Below are 16,846 nucleotides of genomic sequence, written 5' to 3'. Positions count from 1 at the left end.
GTGGCTGTTCACGATAACTGTGCAAACGTTCTCACTCTGTGTTACTCTGGCACTATCAAACTAACTGTTCTGACAATTTATTGCATCACAGTTTCATCCTGCAGCAGCTCAGAGGTCACTGCAACATTATTACATTAATTTATTTCATCTTTCCAAGTGTTTCAGAAGCATTTCCAGCTAAAATATTTTGGATTCTCTTAGAAGGCTGTGGAAACTAAGGTGCTAAGACATGACTAAATAAAACTGAGTTTTGAAGCCTGTATAATTTATTATTATATATTTAATAAATCTCTCTCTTTCCCGTTTATGCACCATGTAGTACATCGGGCAACGAGCACCTTTCAGTGCTTATTGTTTCTGTAGCAGTTATGGGTTTTATGGGCTCAGATTGCTAGTCCAAAGCCCAACCCTCTTTGGAGGGTGCACCACACACACTCACACCTATGGCCAATTTAGAGTGTCTAATCCATCTACTGCATGTGTTTGGAATGTGGGAGGAAACCAGATCACCTGGAGGAATGCAGGGAGAACATGCAGACTCCTCACAGAAGGCATCCCAGCTGAGAAGTGGACCAGAGAACCTCTTGCTTTGAGGCTACAATGCTAACCGCTACACCACTGTGCTGCACATATTCAATAAATATCTGTTGAATATCTGATTGTTTTACTTGAGCTTTCAGGGACACTACTTGGAAAAAAAGCCTGTAGCGTTTACATTTATGCTCAAAATCCAGCAATACTTTAACCAAAGGTTTTAGTCTGTGACCCAAATATGACAGAAGCCTGCAATGCTGACCTGAAATTCATCATTTAAATTTAGTGTCTTAAAAATGCATTATGACAAAATGCTGAATGCATTCTGACAAAATGCTGAATTCTGCTCCAATATCTGACTTAAATGCAGCTCAAGATGACCAAGACATTAACTGACATGACCAAGTGACCCCATCCAATTTTCACACTGTAATTTGGCTAGCCCTGATATAGCATTCACTCTCTGGTCCATGTTCTCATATCTTGAGGATGCTACATGCTACAGCTGATGCCAACTGCGGTTAGTTTGTATATTGTTTTATTGATATTTGATAACCAGGAAAGTCCGACTAGGTAGAAGCTCATTTTCAGTGGACGTCCATGGGGAAAAGCTCAAATCAATAAAAAGATTAAAAAAAAATTATACAATCTTCAAAAATAAAAATAAAACATCTGCAGTTTAAATAATTATAACAAATTAGACATAATATAAAAACATTTGTTAAAAATTGATACAAGGTATATGACAATCATTTAATATTTAGATAATTTTTGAAAGTTTGTTGAAAAATTCAAGGTAAGTTAGTCTAATACAAATTGGATTTGCAATATGAAGTGAGGGAAAAACAGGCTTATTGTATATTTAGAAAGAAAGTCAGGGAAAATAATTAAGATAGCCATAAGGAAGTAAGGGAAAAAAGGAGAGCAAGAAGGTATAAGGAATGAAGAGGTACTTGTTCACATTTAGAGATATAGTTTATCCTGGTTTTGAGCAAGAACAGAGCCAAATTTTACCTGGTAAGTCTTTCAGAGTGATTTTGAAACATGGGAGAGAGAATATTAACCTGATGGATACAGGTAAGGAGTTCCAGGCCTTCGCAACCTTGTATGAGTATAGACAATACCCAGCAGAGTTGCAAGGTTTGTAGACAGACAGGAGTTTTTGGTCACTCATCGCAATGAACGACTGGGAATATAGTTGTGTAGAATGTTTTTTAGTGCTGGACAGGCAAATGGATGCTGGATAATTTTATAAGTAATAAGACGTTGTGTATATGTTAGGTGATGTGACAGTTTTAACCAATTTGGCTTTTCAGTGCTATACACTGGTGGTTTCTGAAAGGGCTATGTGCTGCAAATTTAGTAGCTTTGTTGTAGCATTGTTTAAGTTTTAATATTTGTGAAGCCTGGAGGTTAATAAGGATGGGAGCACCATAAAGAAGAGTGGGGAGGAGCTAAGTAGTGGCACATTTGGTTTCAGTTGCATCAGTGAGAAAGTTTTTTGGCTCTGTAAAGCATCCTTAGTTTTTGATGAGTTGTTCTCATGCAGTTCTGTATATGCAGGTCAAATGTTAAATTATCATCCACTATCACCCCTAATAGTTTGCTATGAGAAGTGACTTCAATGGTCGTATTATCAAGAGAGAGGGCTTTAAATTTTGAGTTTTCTTGAGAGAGGGATTTGGGGAAAAAAGTAGTAGTTTGGTCTTTTTGGGGTAGAGTTACGAAGCCACATTTCAGTGGCTGTTATAGCTTCCTGAGTAATTTTTTGGAGGTGTACCCTGTTGTCAGATGTATAAATGAGAGTGGAAACATCTGCATATTGTATTAGAGTGGCTTGTGTAGAAGTACAGAGAATGTTGGTGAAAATGTTAAAGAGAAGGAGACTAAAGATAGACCCTTGTGATACACCAATGCTGAGTGGGAGGTAAGGAGAGAGCATGGAGTGCCATTTACTGACTGATACATATTCTACCGGTAGACTTTGAGCCATAAAAGTGTAGGCTGAGAGAGACAACTGAAGTAGGAATTTGTTGTGACAAACTGTGTCAAAAGCTTTAGGCAATTCTAGAAATAAGGAAGGGACTAGTTTGCCATTATCTCTAGCTTTATTGGGAGTATTTATACAAGTCAGAATGACAGTACTAGCATTATGGGAATTACGGAAGCCATGCTGTATAGGAGATAGGAGTTCTTCCTGCAGGAGATAGCGTAGCAATTGTTTTTGAATACTTTTCTCAAGTATTTTGGCAAGCAGAGATAAGATTGCTATATTTCTAATGTTATTACTGTCTGTTGAATTTCCTCCATTTGTGCACAGAGATAATGTGCGACTTCCAGAGATAGGGAATGTGTGATTCCTGGAATGACCTACTTATTAGGCTTGAGACAGGATATGCAATGCCATTGCCAGCTATTTTTAGGTACTCGCTTTGAAGGTCGTCAGCTGAAGAAGAGAATGGTTTAAGAGTAGTTTTATATAGGATGTAGGCACAGGTCTGAATGTCAGTTTACAACTGAGATCAATCAGTTTATAGCCAGAACAAAGCAATTAACAGGGACATGCGAGTAAAACAATTGGTCATTTCCTGAGACTAAATAACTGGCATATGCAGTATAGTTTACTGGCTAAGCAAAAGGGGACGGTGGCCAACTTAGTAAGAGGTTCTTAGAATGCATGGACTATTACAGAGGGATATTCAATCACAGAGCAGGCATGTATTTAACTGTTTAAAGTAAATATGCCACAAGGTTCATCATGACAAATATGCTTACATTAAACAATGACAAAATTCTCAATAAACTTGTAGATGTAGAGCCTTGTGGCAGAGCTCCTGTAATACTGATGTCAGATGTAGTAACCGCAGGCTATTAAACAATAAAATTCTCAATAAACTTGAAGGTGTAGGTACTTTTGGCAGAGCTTCTGCAACAAAATCAAATGTAGTGACCACAGGCTATTAAACAATGACAAAAGTCTCAATATGCTTGTAGGTGTAGGGCCTTGTGACAGAGCTCTGCTCTATGAAGGAAGACAGTTAATTCCTCATTAAGTACCACATAGATTCTGTGCTTCTGCCTGTGACTCTGTACATTTTTGTTGTTGGCAGGTCTCCGAAATTTAAGTGGGAGGGCTGGGTTTCAGTCCATTACCCTATATCCTTGAGGCAGAACTACCCAGCATGTTTCTTAGAGATTCATGCAATATAAGAGAAGTAAATATGATATATAACTGTACAGCTAAATTAATAACAGGCAAAGGCTTACCAGAAAGACACAGGGTAGTAAGGGAAATGAGGGGAGGAATCAAATGCCATCATGGAAGTATTGAATAGAGAAAACTATAAACCAATTAAGAAAAGAAGTGTCACTGTTAGAAAAGTATAGAAGAGGGAACAGAATAACAAAAATACTGAAAGATACACATGATAAAAGAAATGCGCAGTATCAGAACAGATCATGATCTGTTTTGCACTATAGCAAATAATAAACTAAAAATCTCAGCATAGTCAGGAAAAACTTAGAAGGTATGCAGATAAATATAAAAGAAAAGTACAAAAAAGCAATTTACTGATGACTCAAAAAAAGTTTTATAGAGAATTATGAAACCAGGCAAAAGGAAATGAAACACCGCCAAAAAAGAAGAAATAGATACATTTTGGAGAAATATCTATGAAAATCCTGTGAAACATAAAAAAGATGCTAAATGGAAAGAAGAAAGAATAAGAAGTTCAAATGTACAGGATATGAAATGGGATGAAGTAACGGCCAGAGAGATTGAAACAAAGTTAAGAAAAGCTCCCAACTGGAAAACCCCAGACCCAGATGCAGTACCTAACTTCTGGCTAAAAGTATTAACATCTTTATGTGAAGATTTAACCATGAGTAAGAACTAATTATATGCCCAACCAAACAGACACCAGCCTGGTTAACTAAAGGAAAAACAATACTCATACTTAAGACAGAATCTGCAAGCTATCTTAAAAACTACAGACCACTAACTTACCTTCCGCTGACATATAAACTATACACTGGAATTGATGCCAAAAGAGTTTACAGTCATTTAGAAGGAAACTCAGTCATGGCAATAGGGCAATAAAAGAAAGTCATAAGGAACAAAGGATAATTTGTTGTTAAGTAAAATTATAATGAAGAACTGTAAAAAAGGAAATAATTCAAGTATGGCATGGATAGACTACAAGAAAGCATTTGACAGCATCCTACATTCATGTATAAGAGTGCTTAAAAATGTATAACATACACCTTACACTGATTGATTACATTACAGCAACCATGGAACAGTGGCAAACCACACTGCAGCTAAGGCATGATAAAGGGCAAATTATTATTCCAGGGGATAAAAATTCAAAGGGGGATATTCCAAGGTGACTTTCTGTTACTGCTGCCTTGCCTTTAACCCATTAAGTTGTCTTTTTAACAGATTAGGTCATGGTTACAATTCGGCTCCCAGAAAACAACAAAGTCTACAGACTTCTCATCTTCTTTTTGTAGATGATTTAAAACTGTATAGTTCATCAGATAAAGAACTAAAAGCACAACTGCAAGTGGTCAAGACTTTTTCAGATGATATAAAAATATCATTTGGTCTTGATGAATGTGCAAAAGCAACCTTTAAAGCAGGAAAGATGCAGCACCAAGAAAACGTCAGTTTGGGACAGAAATGTGATATAAAAGAACTTGAGCAAGAGGAAATATACAATTATTTGGGAACTGATGAAGGATCAGCAATAAACCATGAACAAATGTGAATAAAACTTAGTAAGGAATATTTTAGAAAACTAAAATTATTACCGAAAACAGTGTTGACATCTAGGAACAAACTCCAAGATATAAACCACTTTGTCTTCCTGACCTAACGTACGGTTTTGGAATAATTTATAAAAATCAGTGTACACCCAGACTATATATTTCCCGTTATGAAGGAAGTATGGGCCTACTCGAAATTGATTACATGTATAGCTGCAACTGTAGGTCTATATACATATCTGCTGACCTCACAAGACCCAAACGTAGTGAAAGTTTTAAAACATGAGAACAAGATGACTTCCTTGCTTAGTTTACCAGAGGCACATTGGTGTCAAGTAGGAATGGAAATCAAACTAGAAGATAAAAATCAGGCAGAAACTGAACGTGCCAAAAACAAAAGAAAGAATATAAGGTGAAAAATCAGATGGGAAGGTAAGAAATGTAGAAAGTGCATAAATATAGATGCAAGTATAGAAAACTCTTGGAACAACCTCATGTTTATCAGGATTAAATGCAGGAATGGTTAAGGAGAGGTAAATTTAAACCAAAAGATGAAAGGTCCAAGATAAGTACATTGAACATGTTGGAGAAACAAATATAGGTTTTGTAAAACTGGAAACAGTCACACATGTTGTTGCTGGATGTAATATACTAATGGCAGAAGGACTGTATACTGAAAGGCATAATAATGTGACAAGACTGTTGCACTGGGGATTGTGCAAACATTATAATACTGAAGTAGCTGAAAACCACTGGAAACATCAGCCACAAAGCATTATAGAAAATGATAATGTTTATATCACATGGAATCACCCATTACCAACAGTTCAAAAAACAGACGCAAAAAAAAACAAAACAGATATAGTAGTCCATGAAAAGAAGACAAAAGTAGCACAGATCACTGAAATTGCTACACCCAGTAACTACAGTGTCTTATGTACAGAGAGACACAAAGTCATAAAATATCTGGATTTGCAGGCAGAAACAAGGGCAGTGTGGAAGAAGGGTACCCAGACAGTTCCAATAGTATTAAGAGCGAGTCTTATAAAAAAGAATTTGCAATCATACCTAGACATGTCATCGATACATGTAACACAGTGGGAATTGCAGGAGGAGTCATTACTGGGCACATTGCGAGTGCTGCGAACTACACTTCTGGCTAACATCAAAGACTGAAACAATATTAATTTTATGAACTTTAATCACAGTATGAATTAGGAATGGGGTCCATTCTCATCATGGTATTAGAAACCTGAAAGACTTGGAGAAATCAAAAAAGGGAGATATAGGGAGAACATGCAAACAGTGACTAGAGTTCAGGAGTGAACCCTAGGCAGAAGCCTGTGAAGTAAAGATCTCATCCATTATATCTTTATCATTATCTGGTTTAAATGCATTTCTGCTTTACACTGATTTTATCCATAAAACATTAACATTCTGTTGTAACTTGTCATTTCATTTTTTATAGACTTCCAAGAAATGGTTATAACTGCCTCCCTCAAGAGCCTAAAGCTGTTATGAAAGTGTGTGTATTGTGCTTTTTTATGCCTATAGCTACAGTATATGCAAAGGTTACGGTTTCTATCTGCTTGACTGTTACCAGGCACCACCTTGGATACTGTGACGGAAACATTTTTGTTATTAAAATTTTACATAATTGTACTTTTTGTTTTGCTCTCTATCACTTATAGATCTATGCCAAACTGCTACATTCAGAGTCCTGCACTCGGTGCTAAAGATAAACATCTACTAAGTTCCCTTAACTTCTGGAGAAAATGGTAGATTCTTTGTTGGTTTTTAGTAAGGTTGGGGTTTGTCTTTCAAAAAAGAAATATTATTGCTCTCTTCCTTTCTAAATGTAAAGTGCTGGACAGTGATGATTTCCTTGCCTGCAACATTAAGGAACACTTTATATTGTATTTTTCTTTTCTTTTATTTTTCTTTTTTTTCAGAAAGTTCACTTGCAGTGAGATGCAGTTTAAAATGCTGACTCCATAGCTTCCAGGTCACAGGAGATTTACATGAAGCTTCAGTGACATTGGTGGATACAGTATAGTCAACATGAGTCATAAACTGAAAGAAAATGTAGCTGAAAACAGTCGGTAAATGAAGTTCAAAAAATTGAATAACTGCGACAGCAAGATAGGAGATTAATATGTGAGAAATAATTTGCTTGAGAAAATGTAGAAAATGAAACTTTCAGAAAACTTTTCATTACAAATATTCATTTCAGAATAAGCTAGCTATTGTCTAAAGATGTGATACAGTAGAAGTCCCATTAAAACCACATATGTGCTGGTAGAAGTATAAAGTCACAAAACAGCAGAACAGATCTATAATGCAGTTTATGGTAAGAAAATAAGTTTAATTCTGATGCCATGTCACATATGTATCCCAATTAAGAATATACATTGTCATGATGAATCAATAAGAAGTGTAAGATAGGACCTGCATCCACAAGAACCTTTTCTTTAGAATGAGTGACTGCAGGACTGCATAATTCACTATAAATATTAGCATTTACTTTCAAACAGTAAGCTTACTCAGGTACTGTTATACATGTAGCTGTGGCACTAAACATCACTAGGTCTGTGGTGGATCCTGTGGTGAGTTGGTCAGAGAAAGTGACAGTAAAAATAATGTCCTGCACCACAAATGACTCTTTCTTCTAGGATGCCACCTGAAGTTGTTGGTTTAAATATATTTTTTTTCCATCAAGGCCAATCATGGATGTATACGTTGGTCAATTTGTCTAGAGAGATTGCCATAATAGACTTTGTTTTCAATCAGTTTAACAAACTGCCTAAACCCTGTACTTAGAACCATTACAGATGAATCACTGTTGATTATTTAGGAGGATTTTATCCACTTTATTTTGTTCTAGTCTACATACTCATTTTTATGTACTTTATTCCTTCATCTTAGTTGTGGGAGTCATCCATGATGACCATTGGAAGTTGCTGGATTCTTTCCTCCTCTCTAGATCTTAAATTTTCTTCTTCACATCAAAAATAAAGTAAAGCCTTTAACCTTACCTTTTTTGTGTGTGTGCTTTTCTAGCCCCCTTACTCTCCTTGTGATAAAGACTTCATCCCCCAGTGTTCCATTTGAGCCTTCACTTCCCAATATCTGTGGACAGCAGGCATGAGAGGTAAGTTACAAGTCATGGCCTGTAATCCAGTAAGTAGTCATGTTTTTGTTTCTGCTCCTAGCCCCTCATGCTCTTGGCCAGAAGTCATTGTGTAATGTTAGCTACTATTCTCCTCAGATATGGAAACATTTCTGCATACCTGCTATAATCTAAGCAGAGACCAATGCTTTCCAGGGCAGCCTTGTGTCTCCAAGTCCTGCCTTCTCACATGTAATGCACCTACAATTTAATCCATGGGTGTTGCAACCCCTCTTTCCTCCCAGAACGGATAAAAGCTGGTATCACCCATTCAAGTCTCACCCCTGCCTGAGGTGCTCCTCCACCAATTCAGATCCCTATTTAAATCCATGCTGTGATGGCTGCACTCTGGAATTTATTCTTCCATGCCACAAAGTCAGTGTAAACATATGCGCTTCTTATTTTTAACAGATAAGACCACTACAAACTTTATCAGATGCACCTAAATGAAAAGTGCACTCCTATGAAAATCATATGGTGCTTTTTGTCTATCATAAAGGACATTTCTTAAAACAGACATTTGATGGAAAGCAAATGTACACTACCACCAAATCTCAAAAAAAAAAAAAATCAAAATAACGTTAATACTGCTAGCCTTTTCAAAAATATATATAAAAAACTTGGAGCTACGTAATTGCCATGTGACTAGTGAACCAGGACCAACAGATAGGCTCAGTTGTGCCACAAAGTTCAGTGACCAACATTTTTCAGCACCAAGTAGAACTAAACTGACCATCACACTCCATGCCAACTCCAAGCCATGTCAGTGCAACACCATTATTAGGGATTTATGTTAACCTGCACAAAGTGTGTGTGTGTGTGTGTGTGTGTGTGTGTGTTGGGGGGAGGAAAACAGGTATCTACTTAGTTTTGAAAGTAAGCCTATTAAGTAAGAATAACTCTTACACAAGTCTCTTGAAGATATTTTTTTGTGAGACTTTTCATAGGATCGTACGAGATTACTAGGCTATTGATCCGGAGGTCATTTTAAGCCTAGCTGTTTCAACCCAATGTCATACTGTAGAGATACTTACTAGTCAATACCCAAGACTGCATTTAGTGATGACTGCATATGTCCAGGAGGTCTGCTGGTGCTATCCCCAGTAAGAATTTATGGTGCCCCACTCACTCATCCAGGTTCCTCTTAAACAGTGTCAGACAGGTGCTCTGTTTGACATGAATTGGTAGCCTGTTCCAAAGACATGGCAGTCACTGGGAGATAAATCTGTCCCTCTAGCATGTCCTGTTTAAGTCACAGGCCATATTTAAGTCCCTGGAATGTGCAGCCCTAGACTCATTTGATATACAGATATGCAGTAAGTTCATTAGGTTTGGGTCTTGGGTTGCTCTGTATGCTAGGCATAAGTCTCCCCTAAGAAGTCTCTACAATATAGAATATAGTGACAGGGATTTTAGTTGGCCTTTTTTTCCATTAGAGACTATGCTTCTTTTAAATATATGTATATTTTTCAAAGCACAACTTGACAAAATTATAACTTCAATAGGAAATTGGCCAAAAAGAACATTTCTTGAATTTAAAAAAGTGCAGGCGACAAAGCTCTTGACAACACCATAAGAAAGGTCCATGTTTTTGTGTATGTGCATATGCAGGAAGAGTATAAAGTCACACTGGCAAATATGCAGGAAGAGTGTAAAGTCACACTAGCAAGAAACTTGGAACACACGTGTTATGGTAACAACTTACTAATATTCAACAGGAAAAAAAATCACTTTTTTTGTGAAGGCTGTGGACATAACTGAAAATAATCTCTGAGAATGCTCCATGCTCCTACAAAGAGGTACTATAGCAGAGAAGATAAATGAAGTGAATGGAATACGTCACTGTACACTTCATAGTAACACACACACACACACACACACACACACACACACACACACACACACACACACACACACACTCGTGACACCGCTCCTCCCATAATCCATTAGATTGCCACTATTGTCAACTGGAAGCAGGCAACATGTCTGTCTTCCAATTTCCATGCTGAATCTCTTGTACTTCAAAACTCACTCTCATCACTTCAGCTTGTAGATGATTATGGAAGTATCAAGAAGGCTCTGGCAACTCTCAGACATCCTAACATACTGATCATTCCTGCCTTTTAACTTTACAGCAATCTGAAGCCTTGGAGACAATGTTCAATGTGTTTGAAAATGTAATTGCTATTTCATGTAGGTGACTGCAAACTGTGAACTTGTATTGTGTTCAGCCATGATGTTACCGTTTCTTTCAGAAGCTGGTTTCTTATTCTTCTTGAACTACATCTGTCACTTCTGTACCAGTGTGCTCTGTTATGTCACCATACTTTCTGTAATGCATCTTAAGTGTGACAGTCCCTCGCTGGTGATACATTTCCTCACATTTCACATAAATCATAACATGCTGCTACAAATCTATGCTTCTAATGTTCTGGGACATGAATTTCAAAAAGAAAGGTTTTCTACTAAGGGAATACAGAATATTACAAATTAAAAGAAAGATTTTGAGAAATGTTTACCTTTTCAGCAATACTGAGCAGATGTGCAGGCAGTCCATCTGATTCCGAACTGTCTGAGCCACTTGTGCTGTTGGGATTTATAAGAAGAAAACTTGACACACCATACCATAATGATAACATTTCCTCTATCAGTAATGATTCCAACTGTTTGCAACAATTTCAATACTACATCAACCCACAGTCACATATGAAGGGTGTCCATCAGTGTGGGTGAAAGCTCAGTTTTAACACTAGGCCAGCCCACTGCCACATGTACAGGATGTCAATCAAGGTGGGTATCCACCAAATTTCAGCACTAGTCCAGCTCACTGCCATGGATAGGGAGTATTCATTAATGAGGCTGGAAACCCAATTCAGGTGCAGGATGTCCATCAGCATGCTGGAGGTTCTGCTTCGGAAGGGCAGAAATAATGAGCTATGCCTGCTTACCCTTCCCAGAGGGGTGGATAAGGGGGGAGTGAGGCTGATGCTGCGGAACTAGTGGAAACATGCTGCAAGCAAGGAAGGTAAGGCCTTCAAACAGGTTCTGCTGCAAGCATGTGTAAGCAATGTCTCCATACTAAAAGTAGTTCATACCCATCCCTTTACATGTGGGTACAACAGAAAACCGCAACGGCAGTGTGCAAAGAATCACAAAAAGGCAACTGAAGGCTGCAAAAACAAACCTGAAAAAAAGTAAATTCGTAAGTGCTTCTGTTTGTTAATAACAGAACTTCATTAAACCAAGTCGAATACATAACAGACACATTTAAAAAGTTGACAATGAGATCATGTTCTAAATTAACCAATAAGATCTAGTAAAATCCAAACTATTGCAATTAAATAAGAACTATTTTTAAAAGGCATTTAATATTAACACACTCCTTTAAACCAGAGGATTTATCTACATTTAATAAAATCTGCCACTTAGATTCAAGCATGATGACTAGACCACTCTCTCAGTCTACACAATACAATGTTGTATCAACTACAAAGTATATTTTTTAAAGATACAGTATGCTAAACTATGTCTGGCTATGACATTATTTAAATCCTTATTCCTAACAGCAAGGGCATATTCATACATCCTGTCTGACAAAGTCTTATTAGTTTTACCAAAAATAAAACACCTCACAGGTGTCACAATGCACTAGTTAAACCACATTTTTTGATTTATAGCTAAATCTAGCCCTACTGTCCATCATCCTACCAGTATTCATTATAATGCAACTTCGACTGTTTGACACATATCTACATTGTTTGCATGCTTGGCAACTATAAGTGTCATAAGGTCGAATATTTTCAGTCAGTACAAAATTATTCGACTGATTAAAAAAAAAAAAAAATGCTAAGATGCAAACTTTTTCATATGTGAAGGTAGGAGCAATTATATGAAATAGATCAAAGTTGCTATGAATAATTTTCCAGTTATCTTGTATAATATGTTTAATGGATACCATGTCTGTGGTCAGAGGTAAAGAAAAAGAGTGTTGAAATGGGATAATACTAGGGGTTTGGGGGGATATTTGGAAACCTGTGAATGCTATATTTGTATTTTAAACATTCACCTACCCAAACTTATTTCTAAAAGCACATCAATTTCCAGAACAACTGTGTCCAAATGCAAGCATACCATAACCTTGCCCCATATTGTATTGGTACCATCATCTGTAATGAAGACTTGGAAACAAAAGTATTTTAAGTAACTGCAGTGTTAAAACAACACTGAAGACTAAAATAATTCTAAATCACACATTTGTAATAAAATAAATCTGCACTTATGTATATCTTACTGAAAATTACAAATGCTAACCTTGCAGTCACATATACACTCCAGCATTTAGCTGTCTGATATATGGATTAAAACACCAGATGGCACCAAAGGAGGAGTGAAGAAAAAGAACTATCCAGGCAGGGAACTCAACCTTTGTTAATGAAGTATCTTGATAAACAAACTTGCAACTGGTAATGAGGAATAAAAATAGATTAGTGTGGAAATATTAGGTCTAGCAAATCAAATTTAATTGCATATTAGTGCTTTCTGTTATGTTTGCTAAAGTAATCTTTCAAAGAGGTGGAGGTCTGTCAGCAGTTTCTTTTTTTATTGATTAACTTTTTGTCAACCGGGGCAACACACATCTAGCTGGACCTTTTTCATGTTCATCTCAAGGAATAAACAGAACAGAACAGAAATAGCTAGAACACTTTCCAAGTGATTGTAGTGTTTCAGAACTTCGAACACCATATGGTCGACCCCATATGATCGAAGTATTGAAACTTAAAAAAATCTGATTAAAAAAAAAAGAAAAAAAACAAAAGTAACTGCTTTAAGCAGGGGGACAAGCACTCCTGCACCCCACAGCCCCCGCTACTTAAGTATACCAACTCCGAGATTGCACTTTAATGAACTATAGTGCGGAAAGGGAAGATTTCCCTTTGCATGAACTATGGTGCGGAAAGGGAAGATTTCCCTTTGCTACACTGTAGCGCAATCTCGGACTTGGTATATTTAAGTAGCGGGGGGTGTGGGGGTACAGGGGGGCTTGCCCCCCTGCTTAAACACTTTTACTTTTCTTTCCTTTTTTTTTAATTGTTCGATGTTCTGCAACTTTGATCACTAGTGTTCGTTGTCTAGTGATTCGAAGTTGTAAAACTTTGACAATTTAATACAGACCCTTGAATTACACATTCCTAATAAAATAACTCTGATTGGATATCTATGACATACATTAAGACTGTAGATGACAACATTACATGTAAATGTTGACAATATTTACAAAGTTTTACAGTTTAAAAGTTCTGCTGAATGTTACTATGAGAAAAGTTCAAAATAAAAAGATGAACTATAAGAATAAAATAAGAAACTGAGAGGAAATATTTTGAAAGTAAGGAAAAAGATAGGTTAATGAAAGAAACTAATGACAGGGTCTATAGTGAGCAAGACCCAGAGGAGAGAGATGATGGAGGGCTGTGTGCAATTCGATATTTCAGATTTGGAGAAGTGCATGCTCATATTTCTTGGAAATTATGAGGTATTCTGATAGGAGGCCAAAAAGAAATGATTAGAAGCAGTGGAATTTAAGTGCAAGCTGATAGTCTATTGGAAAGCCATTTGCATTGGGCTTCTTTAGATAGATGCTTCTTAAAGGTGAATCTGAATTTATGGTAAGAGGTGATGGAGTTCACATTTTTGGGAGGGATTCCCATATCTGTGGAGCCATTACTAAGAAAGAATAGCATGTGCAGTACAGTTTATTATATGGAGTCTGTAAAGGGGGCATGGAGACAGATTCAGACCTAGGGTTGTACATGGGGATAAGTTTAGTTAGTCTATCAGCAAAGAAGGGGAGTGAGTTTAGATTAATTTATAGATAAGACAGGTCATCAGTAGACTGAGTTTTTGTCTAACAGGGTGCCATGTGTGGCTTGCAGGAGCTCTTGTTGTCTAAGGGTTTGTCCTGTTGATTAAGTTACATATCTCCACAAATCCAAAACTTCCTCCGACCATGAACCCTCCAATACTACTGGCAGTGGGACAGTCATTTTGCTCCAAGGATTATCTACTGCAATGTTTGACCTAAAATGACTCGGGTCCTTGGGGGGATCTCAAACAACTTAGATGCAGCCTTGTTGATTACTTACCCATTTTAGACTGTGCAGCAAAACAAGTACCTCAGTGACTACTAAACAGCACCGTCTGTTATCTAAACATGACTTGTACTAAGAAGCAGCAGAGAACAGGGATAGAGAAAGTGTATGTGTGTGTGCACACGCATATGCGTATGCGTGTGCGTGTGCGTGTGCGTGTGTGTGTGTGTGTGTGTGTGTGTGAATTTATGTGTCTTGGGGAAGAAGGGGCAGTAAAATGTTACCAAAACAGGATTTACTCTTGCAGCATTTTCTGCATAATATTTGAATCATACAGACTCAAAAAACAGGAGAAAAAGATGAGATAGTACAGTTGTGTAAAATCTTACTTTAACAGTAGATGTCCTTCTCTTCACTGTTGCAATATTCTTTACATAAGGGATCTCCTGCCAAGGATAGCCCAACATCCAGCCAGTATACCAAAGCCTTTGGAATTTAGAGATCTCTTATGTCACTCTTATGCTCCCCACACAAGACGTAGGGCATACATGTGATTTATGGATGTCCATACCTCGGAAGTGAAAAGTACCAAGACAAACAGAATATCCCTATGGACCAGGAGGAACATGTGCATCCAGAATGAGAAAAAAAAAAGAATAAAAAATAAAAAACAACAGGCTGCAGACCCAAAAAACTTTAATAAACTCTAGGGCCTCGGCGAAATGCCTTCAAGGAGTAAAAATGATGATATCCTTGCTTAGGTGAGCAGAGGCATATCGGTATCAAGCAGGAATGGAAATCAAACCACAAATAGATAAAATTCAGGCAGCAACTGAATGTGCCTAAAAAACAAAAGAAAGAATATAATGTGACTGATCAGATGAGAAGGCAAGAAATGTGGAAAATGCATAAATATAGTTGTAGGTATAGAAAACTTCTGGAAGCACCTCATGTCGATCAGAAATGAACGCAGAAATGGTTAAGGAGAGGCGAATTCAAACCAAGAGATGAATGGTTAATATTGGTGGCACAAGATAGTGGGTTACATACATGCTGGTTTACAAAGTCCATATGGGAGAAACAGACAAATGTAGGTTTTGCAAAATGGAATTCAAAATAGTTGCACAACTTGTTGCTGGTTCTGACATACTAATGGCAGCAGGACTGTATACTAAAAGGAAGGAAGGGAACTAGGAAATCCAGTTGATGATGTTGAAGCCACACTGACTTGAGGAACCACTGTAGTTTTATCATATGCAGCTTGGCTAGATAAGGCATAGGAATGGTGGAAGCCATGTATCCTAGAACCCTGAAAAAATCCCTGGCTGTGACTGAAGCCAGAGGAATAAGAGATTGAAAAAAGGCAAACAGAGAAAGGGCCTTAGATGGAGGCAGGTATGCCACCATGGGAATGGTTTGGAAGCTGCAACTGAGAAAAACATGATACTGAGAAGGAACTAGGACTGATTTCTGAAAAGTTTATGGTAAATCCTAGGCTTTGTAAAAGACAAACAGTAAATTGGAGGTGCTCAAGCAGAACCTCTGGGGACAAAGCCTGAAAGAGCAGGCTGTCTTGATTAAGAAGGATCTGAACTACTTTCATCCTGCAGAACACAACAGGAGTGAGGCATTTGTTGAATACTCCTGGGGCAGTAGAGAGGCCAAAGGGCAAAGCAGAGAACTGAAAATGCAAGGAAGAAACAGTGAAACATAAAAACTTTCTGAAAAGGGAATGGATGGAGATATGTAGGCAGGCATCCTTGAGGTTTACAGTTAACAAGAAGGCCTGGGGATGAAGAAAAGGGGACAGGTTTTGAAGGGACAACATCCAAAAGGAAGGGACCTTTAGAAAAGTACTGAACCAAGAAAGGTCCAGAATGGGTCTCCAGGTGCCTTCCTTTCTGGGAACCAGGAACATCCTGGAATAAAAACCTTTCTCTTCCTGGACATAGGGCACAACTTGAATGGTGTCTGAGCCAGAAGGGCCTGAAGCAGTTCTAGACAGAAAGGAAGCTGTTCCTGAGGAGGCTGAGCGATGCCCAGAAAAAGCGGAAGGGATTTCCATACCATGAAATATCCATGGAGATTGGTGGATAAAACTAAGCAGTCTTGAGTAAACTTCAACCAACATGGAAGGGACAGGGAAAGCCAAAGGGATAAGGGAACCTGGGCTAGGGAAAGGGAAAGCAAAAGGTCAGAACCTGGTTTGTCTTGAACAGAAGTCTGAGTAGATTTAGCAGATGAGTTACACACCTAGAACCCTTTTTACCTTTATGGAGGAGGGCGAGGC

The 16,846-nt window shown here is 37.7% G+C and overlaps 1 protein-coding gene across 1 annotated transcript in view; it reads right to left on the bottom strand.

Annotated features, from left to right (window-relative positions):
- The window catches only part of LOC122791459 (cytosolic carboxypeptidase 2-like), a 783,816-nt gene that overhangs the window by 161,692 nt on the left and 605,278 nt on the right, over positions 1 to 16,846 (bottom strand). Inside the window, exon 13 of the mRNA XM_044059204.1 lies at positions 10,990 to 11,056. Within this exon, the coding sequence (XP_043915139.1) occupies positions 10,990 to 11,056 (67 nt within the window). The remainder of the gene's footprint in view (positions 1 to 10,989; positions 11,057 to 16,846) is intronic.

The sequence above is a fragment of the Protopterus annectens genome, chromosome 17.part0 (genome assembly GCF_019279795.1).
Source record: "Protopterus annectens isolate FY-2018-M chromosome 17.part0, PAN1.0, whole genome shotgun sequence".
Taxonomy (NCBI): Eukaryota; Metazoa; Chordata; order Ceratodontiformes; family Protopteridae; genus Protopterus; species Protopterus annectens.
This window is presented reverse-complemented; position numbering and strand designations above follow the sequence as displayed.